The sequence below is a fragment of the Paroedura picta genome, chromosome 8 (assembly GCF_049243985.1).
Source record: "Paroedura picta isolate Pp20150507F chromosome 8, Ppicta_v3.0, whole genome shotgun sequence".
Lineage (NCBI taxonomy): Eukaryota > Metazoa > Chordata > Lepidosauria > Squamata > Gekkonidae > Paroedura > Paroedura picta.
Genome location: NC_135376.1, coordinates 14,502,698 through 14,517,080, shown reverse-complemented (window position 1 = coordinate 14,517,080; position 14,383 = coordinate 14,502,698). Strand labels below are relative to the sequence as shown.

At 47.6% G+C, this 14,383-nt stretch overlaps 1 protein-coding gene across 4 annotated transcripts in view; it reads left to right on the top strand.

The window, feature by feature from the left end:
- The window catches only part of SAMD7 (sterile alpha motif domain containing 7), a 33,600-nt gene extending 19,817 nt beyond the window's left edge, over positions 1-13,783 (top strand). For 2 of the 4 annotated variants that reach the window (XM_077348440.1, XM_077348441.1), the window contains 8 exons: positions 2,893-3,050; positions 3,988-4,135; positions 4,426-4,562; positions 6,632-6,710; positions 8,225-8,907; positions 9,914-10,035; positions 11,660-11,770; positions 13,433-13,783. In XM_077348440.1, coding sequence (XP_077204555.1) covers positions 2,948-3,050; positions 3,988-4,135; positions 4,426-4,562; positions 6,632-6,710; positions 8,225-8,907; positions 9,914-10,035; positions 11,660-11,770; positions 13,433-13,708 — 1,659 coding nt within the window. In that variant the 5' untranslated portion in view covers positions 2,893-2,947 and the 3' untranslated portion in view covers positions 13,709-13,783. Of the gene's footprint in view, positions 1-2,491; positions 2,735-2,892; positions 3,051-3,987; positions 4,136-4,425; positions 4,563-6,631; positions 6,711-8,224; positions 8,908-9,913; positions 10,036-11,659; positions 11,771-13,432 lie in introns of those variants that run through there. The other 2 variants (XM_077348442.1, XM_077348443.1) reach the window with 2 other exon arrangements.
- Positions 13,784-14,383: the final 600 nt, after the last annotated feature.

The following is a 14,383-nucleotide window of genomic DNA, read 5'->3' as shown; positions in this document are numbered from 1 at the left end:
TTGTCCTCGCATATGTTGTGCAAAATGACACACGCGATGATCAGCGGAGTCACATTGTCTATATGCACGTGTAGTCGGGACATCAGGCAACGGAACCGGGACTTCAAACGTCCAAAGGCACGCTCCACTACATTCCTTGCCCGGGAGTGAGTGAGGTTGTAGTGGCTATGCACGTCTGTCCTTGGCCGCTTGTAGGGAGTCATGAGCCAGCGTCGTATTGGGTAGGCTCCGTCCCCGAGCACCAACGGCGGCACACGCACGCCCTCAATGGTGGCGGTGGGGTTTCAAAGACCCCTTCGTCCATGGCTTTCCTGAGGTTGGATTCCCTGAAAACAAGGGCATCATGCCTCCTGCCACTCCACCCCACCTCGGCATCGATAAACCGGCCGGAGAAGTCCACTGTTCCTTGCAGGAGAACAGAGCAAAAGTCCTTCCTGTTCCCGTACTCTTTTATGCTTCCCCCGGGGGCACGGATAGGGATGTGGCTTCCATCGACGGCCGCAAAACAATGCGGGAATCCAAGCCTGGCAAACCCGTCCATACTCTGGAATAAGGGAAAGAAAAGAATATAAGCCATTGCATGTCAGCGTGGGGTGTATCGCGTCTTCGTTGCTGACCTGTCAAACAAGAAAAAAAATTTAAAGGGCAAAGGGGATAGAATGACACTCACCGCTCCAAGCCGGTCTCCGAGGCACACGACTTTGCTGAACAATTCCGCCTCCATGGCGAGGCAGAACTCCTTAAGGATATCGCCAACCGTAGTGACTCCGAGTCCGAATTGCTGGGCTACTGTCCGGAAGTACTGAGGGGTGGCCAAGTACCACAATGCGGCAGCCACCCTTTTTTCAACTGGAACGGGGCGCCGCATGCCAGTGACTTGCCTCTCCATGCGTCCACGTAGAGCCTCCACGAGTTCAAAAAATGTCCCCCTCGACATCCTGAAGTTGGCAATCCAGTGGTCATCATCCCAGCGAGTCCACACAAAATTCTCCCACCAGTCAGAGGATCGTTCGTCCACCCAGAACTGTCTGGGGAACCGGACCTCTGCCAGTGCTTGCCAGCGTTTCTTGGCCGCCATGGTTACCCTTACAGAACGTCTTCTGCTGCTGGTCAGCGTTCCGGGCACCCGTTCTCGGTACTCCGCGATAGCAGACGTCCGACGCGACAAGGCGGTATTCATGCGCTGGAGCACCGCGAGCATGTAAGCCAGCAATTGAAAAATAAGCCTCTCCATTGCAACGTTGACCTGTGCTGCGGGCAGTAGGCTACGCAAACAAAAGAGTGAGGCCGACCGCGTGTCTGCCCAGGTGCATATAAGCAGGTAACCTGTGGGCGTGTACTGTGGGCGGGGATTAACCAATCAAACATGTCAATGCATCTGGTTCCTAGAAAACAATAGAAAACACGTTCCAAGGGCGCCAATGATCGGACGATAACGCGTTGCTACGGGGTTTCCTGGGTTTTTTAAAAAAAAAGGGGACCCCGACAAGTTCGGCTTTAGGGTCGAGGTCAAAGGTGTGCCTGCAGTTTGATTGACGGGCACGGGAGGCCAGAAGCGCTAAAAAGGGACCTCCTTTGTAGCGATAAGACGGAGAACCGGAAGCCTGTGGGTTACGAAAGTGGCGAGAAGTGAAAGTGCCAAATTCCGCAAAAACCGCAGCTGTGCGTTACGGGCACGGCTAGTTACATTTCGCTACTTGAAGTAGCGCTTTCACAAACGGCAACCAAATAGCAACTTTGAGCTCTGTGCGAAATGGCCCTTGGTTTTTTAAAAAAATGAATGGATGTATTTCTCATTATGATTTATTTATTTAGATTTATATACCGCCCTCCCCGAAGGCTCATAATACTGATGATGCATTCATCAGTATTAAAAATAAGTTTTATGTTCTTGCATGAGCGAAGAGATGGCTCCTTTGATCCTTTAATCCACTGTTGAGCGACAGAATTAATGTCCTTTCTTGCTATCTGATGGTGCCAAGTAAACATCTTTAGTATGTTGGGATTGTTCAGTTGCTTAAGCATTTTGGTCTCCGCATTTTCAGGGATGAGAGTGGAACAACGTTTCCATAAGCCTTGAGAACTGATTCCAAATATTATTCCGGAATAATATTTGTATTGCTTTTAGACAAACAACACACCAAATAAAATCACATGAGGCATATTTTCTTCTATCTGGCTTTATATAAATAAAGTAGCTAAGAAATCACACATTGGTCTGATTTCTAGAAACATAGAAACATAGAGTTGGAAGGGGCCATACAGGCCATCTAATCCAACCCCCTGCTCTATGCAGGTTCAGCCCACAGCATCCTAAAACATCCAAGAAAAGTGTGTAACCAACCTTTGCTTGAAGACTGCCAGTGAGGGGGAGCTCACCACCTCCTTAGGCAGCCTATTCCACTGCTGAACTACTCTGACTGTGAAACATTTTTTTCCTGATATCTAGCCTATATCGTTGTACTTGTAGTTTAAACCCATTACTGCATGTCCTTTTCCCTGCAGCCAACGGAAACAGCATCCTGCCCTCCTCCAAGTGACAACCTTTCAGTTACTTAAAGAGGGCTATCATGTCCCCTCTCAACCTCCTTTTCTCCAAGCTGAACATTCCCAAGTCCCTCAACCTATCTTCATAGGGCTTGGTCTTCTCTTCACCGGCCCAAGCAAATTGAAATGGGAAAGGGAATGGTTGAAGGAGAAAAGGCAGAGCCAAATAGGAGGGGCCAAATGAAAGGTGAGTTGCTAGAAAAATAAAAGGGCCAAGCCAAAGAGGAAAGGGGAGTCAGTTATATATCACGCAGGGACCACACAAACCTGGAACAAGCCCTGAGTGGAACCCACTTTCAAACACACAAAAGCATTTGTTCTGCTATTTTATTATTTTTCCCCCAGTTCATTTCACTGATTGTTGTGGAAGAGCAAAGAGCCTGCTGCATCCGTCCTTATCATGACTCCTCGAGATCACATGCGAAAGATGTCCATCCTCGGGGAACAAGGAAATTTGGAAGACAAACATTTATACCGGTTAGCAAGTGGCATGACAGCAGGCGGTAAGCGGGAGTCATGATGCACAGTTATAGGGAAGCAGGGCTTGGTTGGAATTGGGGTGCATGGCTCTAACTTTTCTGTACTTTTCATAAAGGATGTAGGTTGGCTCCTACAAACCATGGGGGAAAAGATATTTTCCTGGATTCCCTGCAGATATCCTCTAAGACGACCCCCAAGTCCAGTCTCAGGGGCATCTTATATTCTTAAAACAAGATGCTGGACGAGATGGACCATTGGTCTGATCCAGATGCGCAATTCTTTTGTTCTTTTATTCTTCAGAAATTCCCACTGGCAGTTCATAATATCTAACACTTAATTTCCTAATTATAGAGGGTGTGTGTGTGTGTGTGTGTGTGTGTGTGTGTGAGAGAGAGAGAGAGGGGGGGGGTGTAGCAGAGAGCCAGTTTGGTGTAGTGGTTAGGAGTGCGGACTTCTAATCTGGTGAGCCAGGTTTGATTCCATACTCCTCCACATGCAGCCAGCTGGGTGACCTTGGGCTCCCCACAGCACTGATAAAGTTCTTCTGACTGAGCAGGAATTCCAGGGCTCTCTCAGCCTCACCCACCTCAGGGTATCTGTTGTGGGGAGAGGAAAGGGAAGGCAAATGTAAGCCACTTTGAGACTCTTTCGGGTAGAGAAAAGTGGCATATAAGAACCAACTCTTCTTCTTCTAGTATCAACTTCATAATATCTATTAAAAACCCACATGCATAAATATAAGGTTTTGCGGAACTGAAAAGTCTGCAAATGCCTTCAGTGGTTGCAGTGAACCCAATAAAATATAAGATTCCTTTATATATCTGTTGAATGGTTAGTCATTCAATTTTTCTATACACAAGGCAGATGCAGAAGAGTCAGTCTCGCACTGGTAATCTTATGGGGGTGGAGGTACTATCTTGGAGTGCTCACATCTTTATTGCTTCTATTGAATGCTTTAAGGGTTTGTATGCTCTATGCTAGAATTGCGACAGCGGCAGGAGATGATCATGAGAAACCAGATGATGGCTGTCAACCCACAGCTAATGGGAGCAGGGCCCCAAAGAATCCAGGCTATTCCCACACAGTTTGAGCCTCGGTTTGTGGAAAGGTATTCCTCTTTGACGTTTTATCTTATGGCTGGCTTTAATGCTGATCATTTTTATGGTGTTGCTTTTATGGATTTAGTGCTGTGCAGTTTTACTTTGTGAGCCAACGTGAGCCGCCCTCTGGAAAGCCAGCACATTCACTTTCTGAATACATAAATAAATGTATTTTATTTGCCCTTTGAGTCCTGCCCTTGGAGTCCTGCCCACTGCCCTTTGAGTCCTGAAAGCGCAGACTGCGAAGTGCAACAGCATCATGCACACATTAACTTGATGTTTTGGTCTCCCAATCTAGAGATCTGTTGCCTTCCGCTGAGATGCTAGCACCAGCGGACCCACGACAAATTCACGTTGCTTCCCATCTTGGTCCTTCGGTTCCACAACATGCCAATATGCCAAATCTGTTATCCAGTCGTGTTTACCAAGGGCCAGGTAAGAGTCAAGGTCATGAATTTGGAACATTGGCATTGTAAAAAGACATCAGTGCATCAGCTCATGGGAACAATTAATATATTCTCTGTTGTAATGTGTTGTTCATAGGGGGACTTGGCCCCACATGGCTCCATTGTGCTAGAAATACATGTGCTGGGCCAGAAGGACCTGCTTTGGGCTCATGCGCTCTTTCCCCCACACTCCTAGCCATAAATGGGAACTGGAATTTGACACACATACCTCTCTGCCTGAGAATCAGTGGAATCTATAGTCAGTCAGTAACCTTTTATTGGCATAAAGCAATCTATAGTAGTTCCTTTGCATTTCTGGAAAGAAAACTGCCCCTATACTGCCATCTATGGGTGGCAGTGATACTATACACGAGGCTTTCTCAACTGGGGTTTGTTGACAGCCTGCACTTACTTTTTTCCCCCCTTTGTCAATCCTGCTGAATTCAGTTCAATCTGAACCTGGGCCTTCTGCCTTTGTTTTTCCCGAACTGAAACAGACGTTGCCTTCTATGCTTAATTGTCTGGCTGCTCTCTCCTTCGTGCTTGATTGGGGAAACTATGAGGGGGGAGGGGAGCAGTGGTCATGAAGCTCCAGCCGGCATTGAAAGAGCACAAGGCTGGAGAGGGGTTTATTTCCTGCTGTTTGTCTCCTGACGCTACAGCCAAAGCAAGGGGGGGATATGGAGCATGAGGCTGCTTGTTTATTTTTCTTTTCCTGAACAGGGGTGGTGGTGGTGGGTAGAACAAGCTGGGCAAGACAATCCAAAATGCAAATCTCGGCATATAGAAGTATGGGCTTTTGGAAAGAGCACAGTCACTTAAAAAATGAGGGCAAAAATAAATCTTGCAAGGGCATGGCGACTGGGATCCAGCAGTCTTTGAAATGATGCCCAGACCAATCAGTGACAGACTACCACACTATGTCAGCATCAGGAGGAAGTTAATCCAGCAAAACACAGATATCTACACTTAATCCTGTGGCTTTTGGAGTGGTTTTCTCAAATACAGCAAGTTATATCTGTTCCTGGATATCATGAGGGAAAGGTAGTGTCACTGGGGATCAATCATAGACGTTGCAAGGGGGAAATTTAAAGCACTAAATATCAAAATGGAAAATGAATAAGGTGTAGATGAGTTTTTAAAATTTGGTGTCACTGGGGATAAAAAGCAGATTCCGCCCTGGAAAGGTTTCCTGAATGGGTGGGAGTTAATTAGCTTTTAATATATTTTTCAAATATATTATACCTTTGCTGGGTGATATGACCGATTATGATCATGTCAATCTGCCCCCCTCCCAAAATGGCCAATGATGGGCCTGGAGGGGGTAGGAAGGGGAGGAATGCTTGATGTCCGTGTCCACAGCTATGCTTCCCAACCATATTCTGCATGATCACACCACTTCTGAGATTTCACAAGGCCTGAGGGATGTTTCCAGGGTTTCCCAACAGTAAAAAAAAAAAAATTGAGAAAGGCTGCTATACACCTTAATCTTTTCAACGGGCTGGGGAAAGGAAGTGACCCATTTAGCAGCAATCTAAACCAGGGTCATCGTATCACTTCCTCCATATGCTAGAAATTCTTCAGCAGGCACAGAAAGCTTCCAGACCATGAATGTGTCTTTCCCTTGCCACCGGTACAATATAAACAGTTCACCCGGGCTTCTGGGTGATCTTAAATCTATGCAGATGAATCTTGGGAATCCATAAGAAACCAAATATCCATGCTTTGAATCGGTTGCCAGCTATGAGTGGGGAAACTCCTACCGATTTTGGAGGGTGGAGCCTGGGGAGGGCGCTTAGAGAGGTATAATACCATAGAGTCCACCCTCCAAGGCAGCCATTTTCTCCAGGGGAAATAATCTGGGCTGTCTGGAGAACCATTGTAATAGTGGGAACTCTCCAGGTGCCACCAACCTGGAAGCTGGAAACCTTAGCAAATTGCCTCTGCAGTTACACACCGTCCAGTGCTTGTAATTGGCTTCTCCTGTTTCTGTGCATTAACCTGTGCATTAACCTGCATGTCCACTGTGACTTCTTTACCCATCTGCTTTTTTAAAAGGCTACAGTTTTCTCCAGCCAGAACCCATGGAAGCAGCAACCAGAAGGCAGGAACTGGTTCAGAAACAAAATATGGCCAGGTAAAATAAATACAACCTGTATCCTACAATGCAGCCATCTGGATGACCTTGGGCAGCTGATAAAGCTGTTCTGACCAAGCAGTAATATCAGGGCTCTCTCAGCCTCACCCACCTTGCAGGGCGTCTGTTGTGGGGAGAGGAAAGGGAAGGCGAATGTAAGCCACTTTGAGACTCCTTCAGGTAGAGAAAAGCGAGGCACAAAAACAAGCTATTATTCTTCTAAAGACAGATCAATCTATCAAGCCACTGATCTCTCAGGCCAGGGGTAGTCAAACTGCGGCCCTCCAGATGTCAGTGGACTACAATTCCCATGAGCCCCTGCCAGCAAAGGCTGGCAGGGGCTCATGGGAATTGTAGTCCATGGACATCTGGAGGGCCGCAGTTTGACTACCCCTGTCCTAGGGTCTCAGACAGAGGTCTTTTCCCCTCACCTGCTGCCTGACCTTCTTAACTGGAGATGACAAGTCCAGTTGTCAACATGGGACTTTCTGTTGTTGTAACACTGAGCCATGGGGCGAGACTGTTTCTCTGAAATGAAAGGGGTTACGGACTTACCTTTAAAAAAAAAAAGAAAGGCGGTAATTCAGAGACCTTGTGACACATATTATTGGTGGTGGTGGAAAGTTCCATCAAGTCACAGCTGACTTCTTGTGAACCCAGAGTAGAATCATAGAATCATAGAGTTGGAGGGGACCTCCAGGGTCATCTATTCCAACCCCCTACAGGATATCACCTTCAAGGCAAGTGACATTCAAAGGTGGTTTTCTATTGCCTTCCTCCATATCATGACCCTGGTATTCCTTAGGATCTCTCATCCAAAACTGGCCAGGGCCAACTGTGTTTAGCTTCGGAGACCTGATGAACTCCATCTAGCCTGGGCTAGACAGGTCAGGCGCGAGAATTATTGCTACTCGTAATATTCAGTAGTTGGTATAAAAGATTATCACCCCCAGGGGCAGACAGAGGAAATGACCAACATGAGGACACAGTGTTTGGAAAAATGGCCATGTGGATGGGAAAATCTGAACTTTCTTACCCCCATGCCAGCCATCCAGATGCAATTTCCCCCCCAAACCTCTCAGCACAGCATGCATGAAAAAATGAGAGAAAAGCTGAGGAAACTCTGGGAGGTGCACAAATGTACCATGATAACATGGAGAAAAATGCCTCCCACCAGCATTGAACCCGGGCAGTTAGCTAGGGTTGGAATCATAGAATCATAGAGTTGGAAGGGGCCTCATGGGTCATCTAGTCCAACCCCCTGTTGCCGACTCTGGGTTGGAAAACTCCTAGAGATTTGGGAGCAGAGCCTAGGGAGGAGAGGAAGTGGATATGAACGCCATAGAGCCCACCACCCAAAGAAGCGATTTTCCACGGGTGAAGTAAATCTCTGCGATCTGGAGAATGGCTGGAATTCTAGAGACTGCACCACCACCAGGAGACTGGCAGTCTGCTAGGAAATGGCCATCTCAGCTTATGCCTTCCTGCTTCCTTCTGCTCTTTCCTTCGCTTAGGATGGAAATGGAAATGAACGCCCTTTTCCAGCAAAAAGAAATAGAAAAAGCGCATCGCAAGGGGCTGCTGGGCTTGGAAGGCCCCTTCCTGTACCACAGCATCCCCGCTAGCCCCGTGGCTTTCCGCGGAAGGCACCGAGTCCCCGAAGGCCACGTCCCGAACGACTTGTACGTCCATCGAGCGACCCTGGACGAACTTCACGGCAACACCATGCTGATGGCCACCGGCCCCTACCCACCCGTGGGCGCTCTGCAAAGGGAGCGAGGCCGCCGGCCGGGAAGGAGGACCGGAAATCACAAAGCTGCCGACGGTACGGCCGGCGGGGCCAAGAGCCAAGCCGAAGAGAAAGGCCTGGATCTGGCTTCTGCCGCTGCCGACGAGGAGAAAGAGGACAAAAAAGAAGCCGAGGTGGAAACGCCGAACAAACACGAACCGAGCAAAGCCCACTTGGAGCCGTGCGCTGCGGCTGCCAAGGACGGCAAAAGCTACGATCACGGCTTGGGAAAAACAGCCGTTGGCCACGAAATGCCCAATGAAGCCAATGGAGGCAGCAACGGGAACGAGAAAGATGCTGGCAACCCTTGCCCGGCCTTTGACGAAAAGTACGCGTATCCGTCGGCGTTCACGTTCTCTGCTCTGCCGTACGGCTTCTCGGTTCCCACCAACCCGCTGCTACCTCCCGGTAAGAGAAGGCTTCGCAGGCAGCCTGCCTCGTGCTGGTGGGAGAAACCCGAGCTTTGGTCTCAGTAAAGGAGGATATGTTGAGGGCTTGCTGTGCTACGGCTGATCATACAGAGGGCTGCCAGAACTGATGGCTCTTTGGAAATTCCAGCCGGACACTTCTGACATGTTTAGATTATTTTTTTTACACGAAGAACATTATGACGTCAGTAAGACAGTGGGTAGAGCCTCTTGTGGTGCTGAGTGGTAAGGCAGCGACATGCTGTCTGAAGCTGTATGCCCATGAGGCTGGGAGTACGATCCCAGCAGCCAGCTCAAGGATGACTCAGCCTTCCATCCTTCCGAGGTCGGTAAAATGAGTGCCCAGCTTGCTGGGGGATAAATGGTAATGACTGGGGAAGGGGCTGGCAAACCGCCCCGTATTGAGTCTACCATGAAAACGCTAGAGGGCGTCACCCCAAGGGTCAGACATGACCTGGTGCTTGCACAGGGGATACCTTTACCTTTTAAGACAGTGGGTAGATGAGCAGGTGTGCGTGCACATGGTTGGCATCGCAATTGGAAACGTGCGCCTCACCAGTGGAGCCTTTTGCAAAGAATGCCTCCATGTTTTCAAGTCGTGGCAACAAGAGGACTAGAAACGTTATTGTTTTAAAGGCTGTTAAATTTTTCAGGACTTCAGATTCTGTGCCAAAGGACACATTATACTGAAGAGATGTGCAATGTAACTGCAGGAGCTGGTTTTCTTCTTCAGGTTGGGAACATTTGCTGTAGAAAAGTGGGAGGCTGCGTGGGGGAGCATAAAGGCAGGAGGGGAAAGACGGACATCATCTCTTTCCAAGCATGATTTTCTGAGGACGAGCAGGTGGTGGAGCTGTGCAACTTGCAGTCGCTATGTACAGTCTAGTTTGGCTCTCAGTACATCAAGGAGATTTGGCGTATGCACATTAAAGTTTATAAAATTGCCAGCCACTGAATGCAAGGCTGATTTTTAAAAATCCCTGCAGGTGCTTCCAGCCTGATTCTGAATGGAGAAGATGTCCCTCCCATTGAAGATATTCGTAAATGGGCCATTGAAGACGTTTACAGTTTTATCATCAACCTTCCAGGGTGTTCGGACTATGCCCAGGTAGCCCTAGAGGATTATTTAAACTTTTGTAAGGGGATGTTTCTGTGACCTGAGGTGCTGAAAGATGGGGGTGCATTTCAGCTAACGTCATTCAGCAGGATCATCCTAAGCAGAGTAAAATCTTTCTAAGCACCACTGGCTCCAATGGGCTCGGAAAGGGGTAACTCTGTTTAGGATTGCTCACTGATTGCAACGAAAGGCAGATAAGCATATGTTTAATTGTCCTACTGAAATTGATGGAATGTAAATGTTCTTAACCCTGGCCGAAGGGTGCCCTGCAAGGGGTGCATACATTTAGTATGAAATGAAATTAATAAGCACCCTGGAAACCATTTCCAAATATGTGTCATGGGTTGAATGCAATTCATAGGGCCCAGAACAGCTATAACATTATTATGTCATGGGATGAATGCATTCATAGGGCCCAGAACAGCTATAACATTATTATGTGTCATGGGATGAATGCACTCATAGGGCCCAGAACAGCTATAACATTATTATGTGTATAGGTAGATTCAGGTGGGTAGCCATGTTGGTCTGAAGCAAAAGAAAAAAAATTGAGTACAGTCCTTTAAGACCAACAAGTTTAATTCTTCTTTGTATCCAAGGAAGTATACATGCTTACAAAAGCTCATACCTTGAATAAACTTTGTTGGTCTTAAAAATGCTACTGGATTCAAAATTTATTCTGCTTTCTTCAGGGGACTTGGATAAATGTATGGAAAATTCACATCTTAGACTGCTATACTCCTGCAGAGGCAAAACACTGACAAATTGAGCATTTGTATGGGGAGGGGGAGGGTAAGAGAAAAAGAGGGATAAGGCTGAAAAGTAGTGGATCGCGGACTTTTTTTGAGGGAAATGGAGGGATTTGTTAGGCTCAACTTCTTTACTGAAAGGGAGCCTCACACTATTCCTGGGTGGTGTCAAAGAATGGAGAAGTTGTCTGTTGGAGAAGAGATGGAAAACTAGAGATGGGTCACTTTTATGCAAAGGAATAGGGAAGAAATCAGGAGTGTGTTTATCGGGATGGAGATTTCACATTTGGTTGACAAAAGAGCGCTTAATTTATAAACAGAGAGCTGCAAGTGCTCAGTCCTGAATGGCAGAACCTTCCAGGAACAGCAAGAAGGGAAGGGCATGGAGGGTTGTGTTTGCCTCCATCTGGGTGGGCCTGCCTTCCATGTAAATATCTTTTACACACACATGAAGCTGCCTTATAGTGAATCAAACTGACTGGCAAGGTTGGTATTGGCTACTCAGACTGGTAGCAGCTTTCCAGGATCTCAGAGGTCTTTCACATCACGTGCCAACAGATTCTTTAAATTGGAGGTGCCCCGAATTGAGCATGGGACCTTCTGTATGCCAAGTCAGTGCTATACCTCTGAGCCACAATCCCTCCCCAAATTCATGGAACAAATATGATTTGAAGTCAAAGATATGGAATTCACCCTGGGAATACTGTTTAGCTACCATATCTATATATTTTAACCCTATTTTGAAAGACAAAGGCAGAGGTAACATTGGTCTTTGGGTTTATTGAGTCCAGCCTGCTTTTGCTCCCCTCTGAGCTTGTTGCTACAATGTGGAAAAGCCAAATAATATCCACTATGTCTTTGTTAAGGTATTCAAAGAGCATGCCATTGACGGAGAAACCCTACCACTGCTCACGGAAGAACATCTTTTGGACACAATGGGATTAAAACTTGGACCGGCACTGAAGATTCGCTCTCAGGTAAAGTGAACAGAGTGTGAGCCTCTTGTGGTGCAGAGTGGTAAGGCGGCAGACATGCAGTCTGAAAGCTCTGCCCATGAGCCTGGGAGTTCGATCCCAGCAGCCGGCTCAAGGTTGACTCAGCCTTCCATCCTTCCGAGGTCGGTAAAATGAGTACCCCGCTTGCTTGCTGGGGGGTAAACGGTAATGACTGGGGAAGGCACTGGCAAACCACCCCGTATTGAGTCTGCCATGAAAACGCTAGAGGGCGTCACCCCAAGGGTCAGACATGACCCGGTGCTTGCACAGGGGATACCTTTACCTTTATCTTTACCTTTAATCTGAACAGATGCATTTGAGTACACAGTAATGAGACCCTAACATATATATACTATGATAACAATGGGGCTGGCCAGGGTGGATAGCCATTGGTGCAGACCCCTTGATGGATTCAAACCCATTGGCTGTCGCAGTGGCTGTGACAGTTAGAGTCCAGGTGTACCCAATGCTACCTCAAACCATGTGCTTGGTCCTCTGTAGGACCGTCCATGTACCCATATACACAACACCCTGTCTCCTTTTTACTTTAGAGCAGGTCTCACTGTCTTCGGCCACCCCCATCTTACCTGTCATTCCTCACTTCATCTTCTCCTTCCCATAGCCAACCCCATGACTCCCTGCTCCCGAAACAGCAGCACCTGTCAGGAAGGAAGACACTGGCTAGGCTATAAAATCCAGTCTGCCCACCACCACCACCCACTTAGGAACTGTATGTACTTCAGCAGAAGTGCAGCTAGCTAAGATGTGGAGGGGAAAGGATCGATGCAAGGTAGCCCTGCTTACTTTGAGAAGCGCTGAAGAGCTGGGTTTTTTTGTACCCCACTTTTTGCCACTTAAGAATATCTCAAAGCGGCTTACAATCTCCTCTCCCCACAACCGATGCTCTGTGAGGTAGGTGAGGCTGAGAGAGCTCTGAGAAGAACTGTGATTGGCCCAAGGTCATCCAGCGGGCTGCATGCAGAGGAGGAGCGGGGAATCAACCCAGTTCTCCAGATTAGAAGCCGCCGCTCTTAATGCTTTAGGATGCTTAGGGCTGATCCTACGTTGAGCGGGGGGTTGGACTAGGTGGCCTGTATGCCCCATTCCAATTCTATGATTCTATGATTCTATGATTCTATGATTCATTCTATGATTCTATAACCACTACACCATGCTGGCTCTGTTTGCTCCCCAGGCTCCCATTTGCTCCCATGGAAGCTTTTGGATCAACCAGAGCCAGAAGTCTCTGTAGACATAACCCCATTAGCTCTGTGGATAATCTGCTACCTGATTCTGTGAAGGCAAAGGGGTGGCAGGTTACAGTAGATGAGCGATAGGGATGTGAGTGTCCTGCATAGTGCAGGGGGTTGGACTAGAATCAGGGGTAGTCAACCTGTGGTCCTCCAGATGTCCACGGACTACAATTTCCACGAGCCCCTGCCAGCAAACGCTGGAAGGGGCTCATGGGAATTGTAGTCCATGGACATCTGGAGGACCACAGGTTGACTACCCCTGGACTAGATGGCCCATGAAGTCCCTTCCAACTCTATGATTCTAGATTTGAGTGTATGGTTAAAATGGGCATCAGATTCAATTGATGTACTTGGAATAGTAACTAATGTGATTGCTTGCCTCTCTCCAAAGGTGTCCCGACGCTTGGGCAGCTTGTTCTACATGATGAATCTTCCTTTGTCTGTGCCCGGCTCCTCTGCTACAGGCAAGCCTTCAGATCCGCCCCCAGAGATGGCATCTCCTCTTCACTGCAACAGTTCTGCCGATGTCCTGGGCAGCCCTTGCTCTCAGGACCCCGAGACGTCAAAGACAGTAGAGCAGATGGTGGCAGAAAGCAGAGAAAATCCGCCTGACTTAGCAGGTGGAGCTCAGACTGAATTCCAGATGATCAGCTATCAGAAAAACTGAAGGAATATAACAAAGGGCCTCCGTGGATACTGAACACGCTTCTAAAACTTGGAAATGCAAAATGACCACTGTTGAATACAGTACATTAAAAATAATTTTTTTAAAGAATTTAAATGCATATATCTGTGAAATTAATTATAAAGGCCATTCCTTCAGCAAAGGATGGAGCAGAGTTGTTCTCTCTTGCCCCGGGCTGGACAGGAATTCCATCTAAACATCAGGAAGAAGTTCCTGACAGTCAGAGCAGTTTCTCAGTGGAAGAGGCTTCCTCGGGAGGTGGTGGGTTCTCCATCTTTGGAGATTTTTAAACAGGCTGGATAGCCCTCTGACGGAGAGGCTGATTCTGTGAAGGCTAAAGTGGGTGGTAGATTATAGTAGATGAGCGATTGGGATGTGAGTGTCCTGCATAGTGCAGGGGGTTGGACTAGATGACCCAGAAGGTCCCTTCCAACTCTATGATTCTAAATATACATTTAAAGGATAGGTGGTCAAGGCCTGCAAGGTCAAAGGCCAAGGCTGGGGACTAGGCAGTGATGCTACTTCATGTGAATCCATGATGCTGCCATAAATTGAATCAGGTCCTTGGTTTGTGAAGGTCAGTATTGGCCACTCTGGCAGCAGCTCTCCATGACCTCAAGTGCAGGTCTTCTTCAACACAACCAATCCTTACAACAA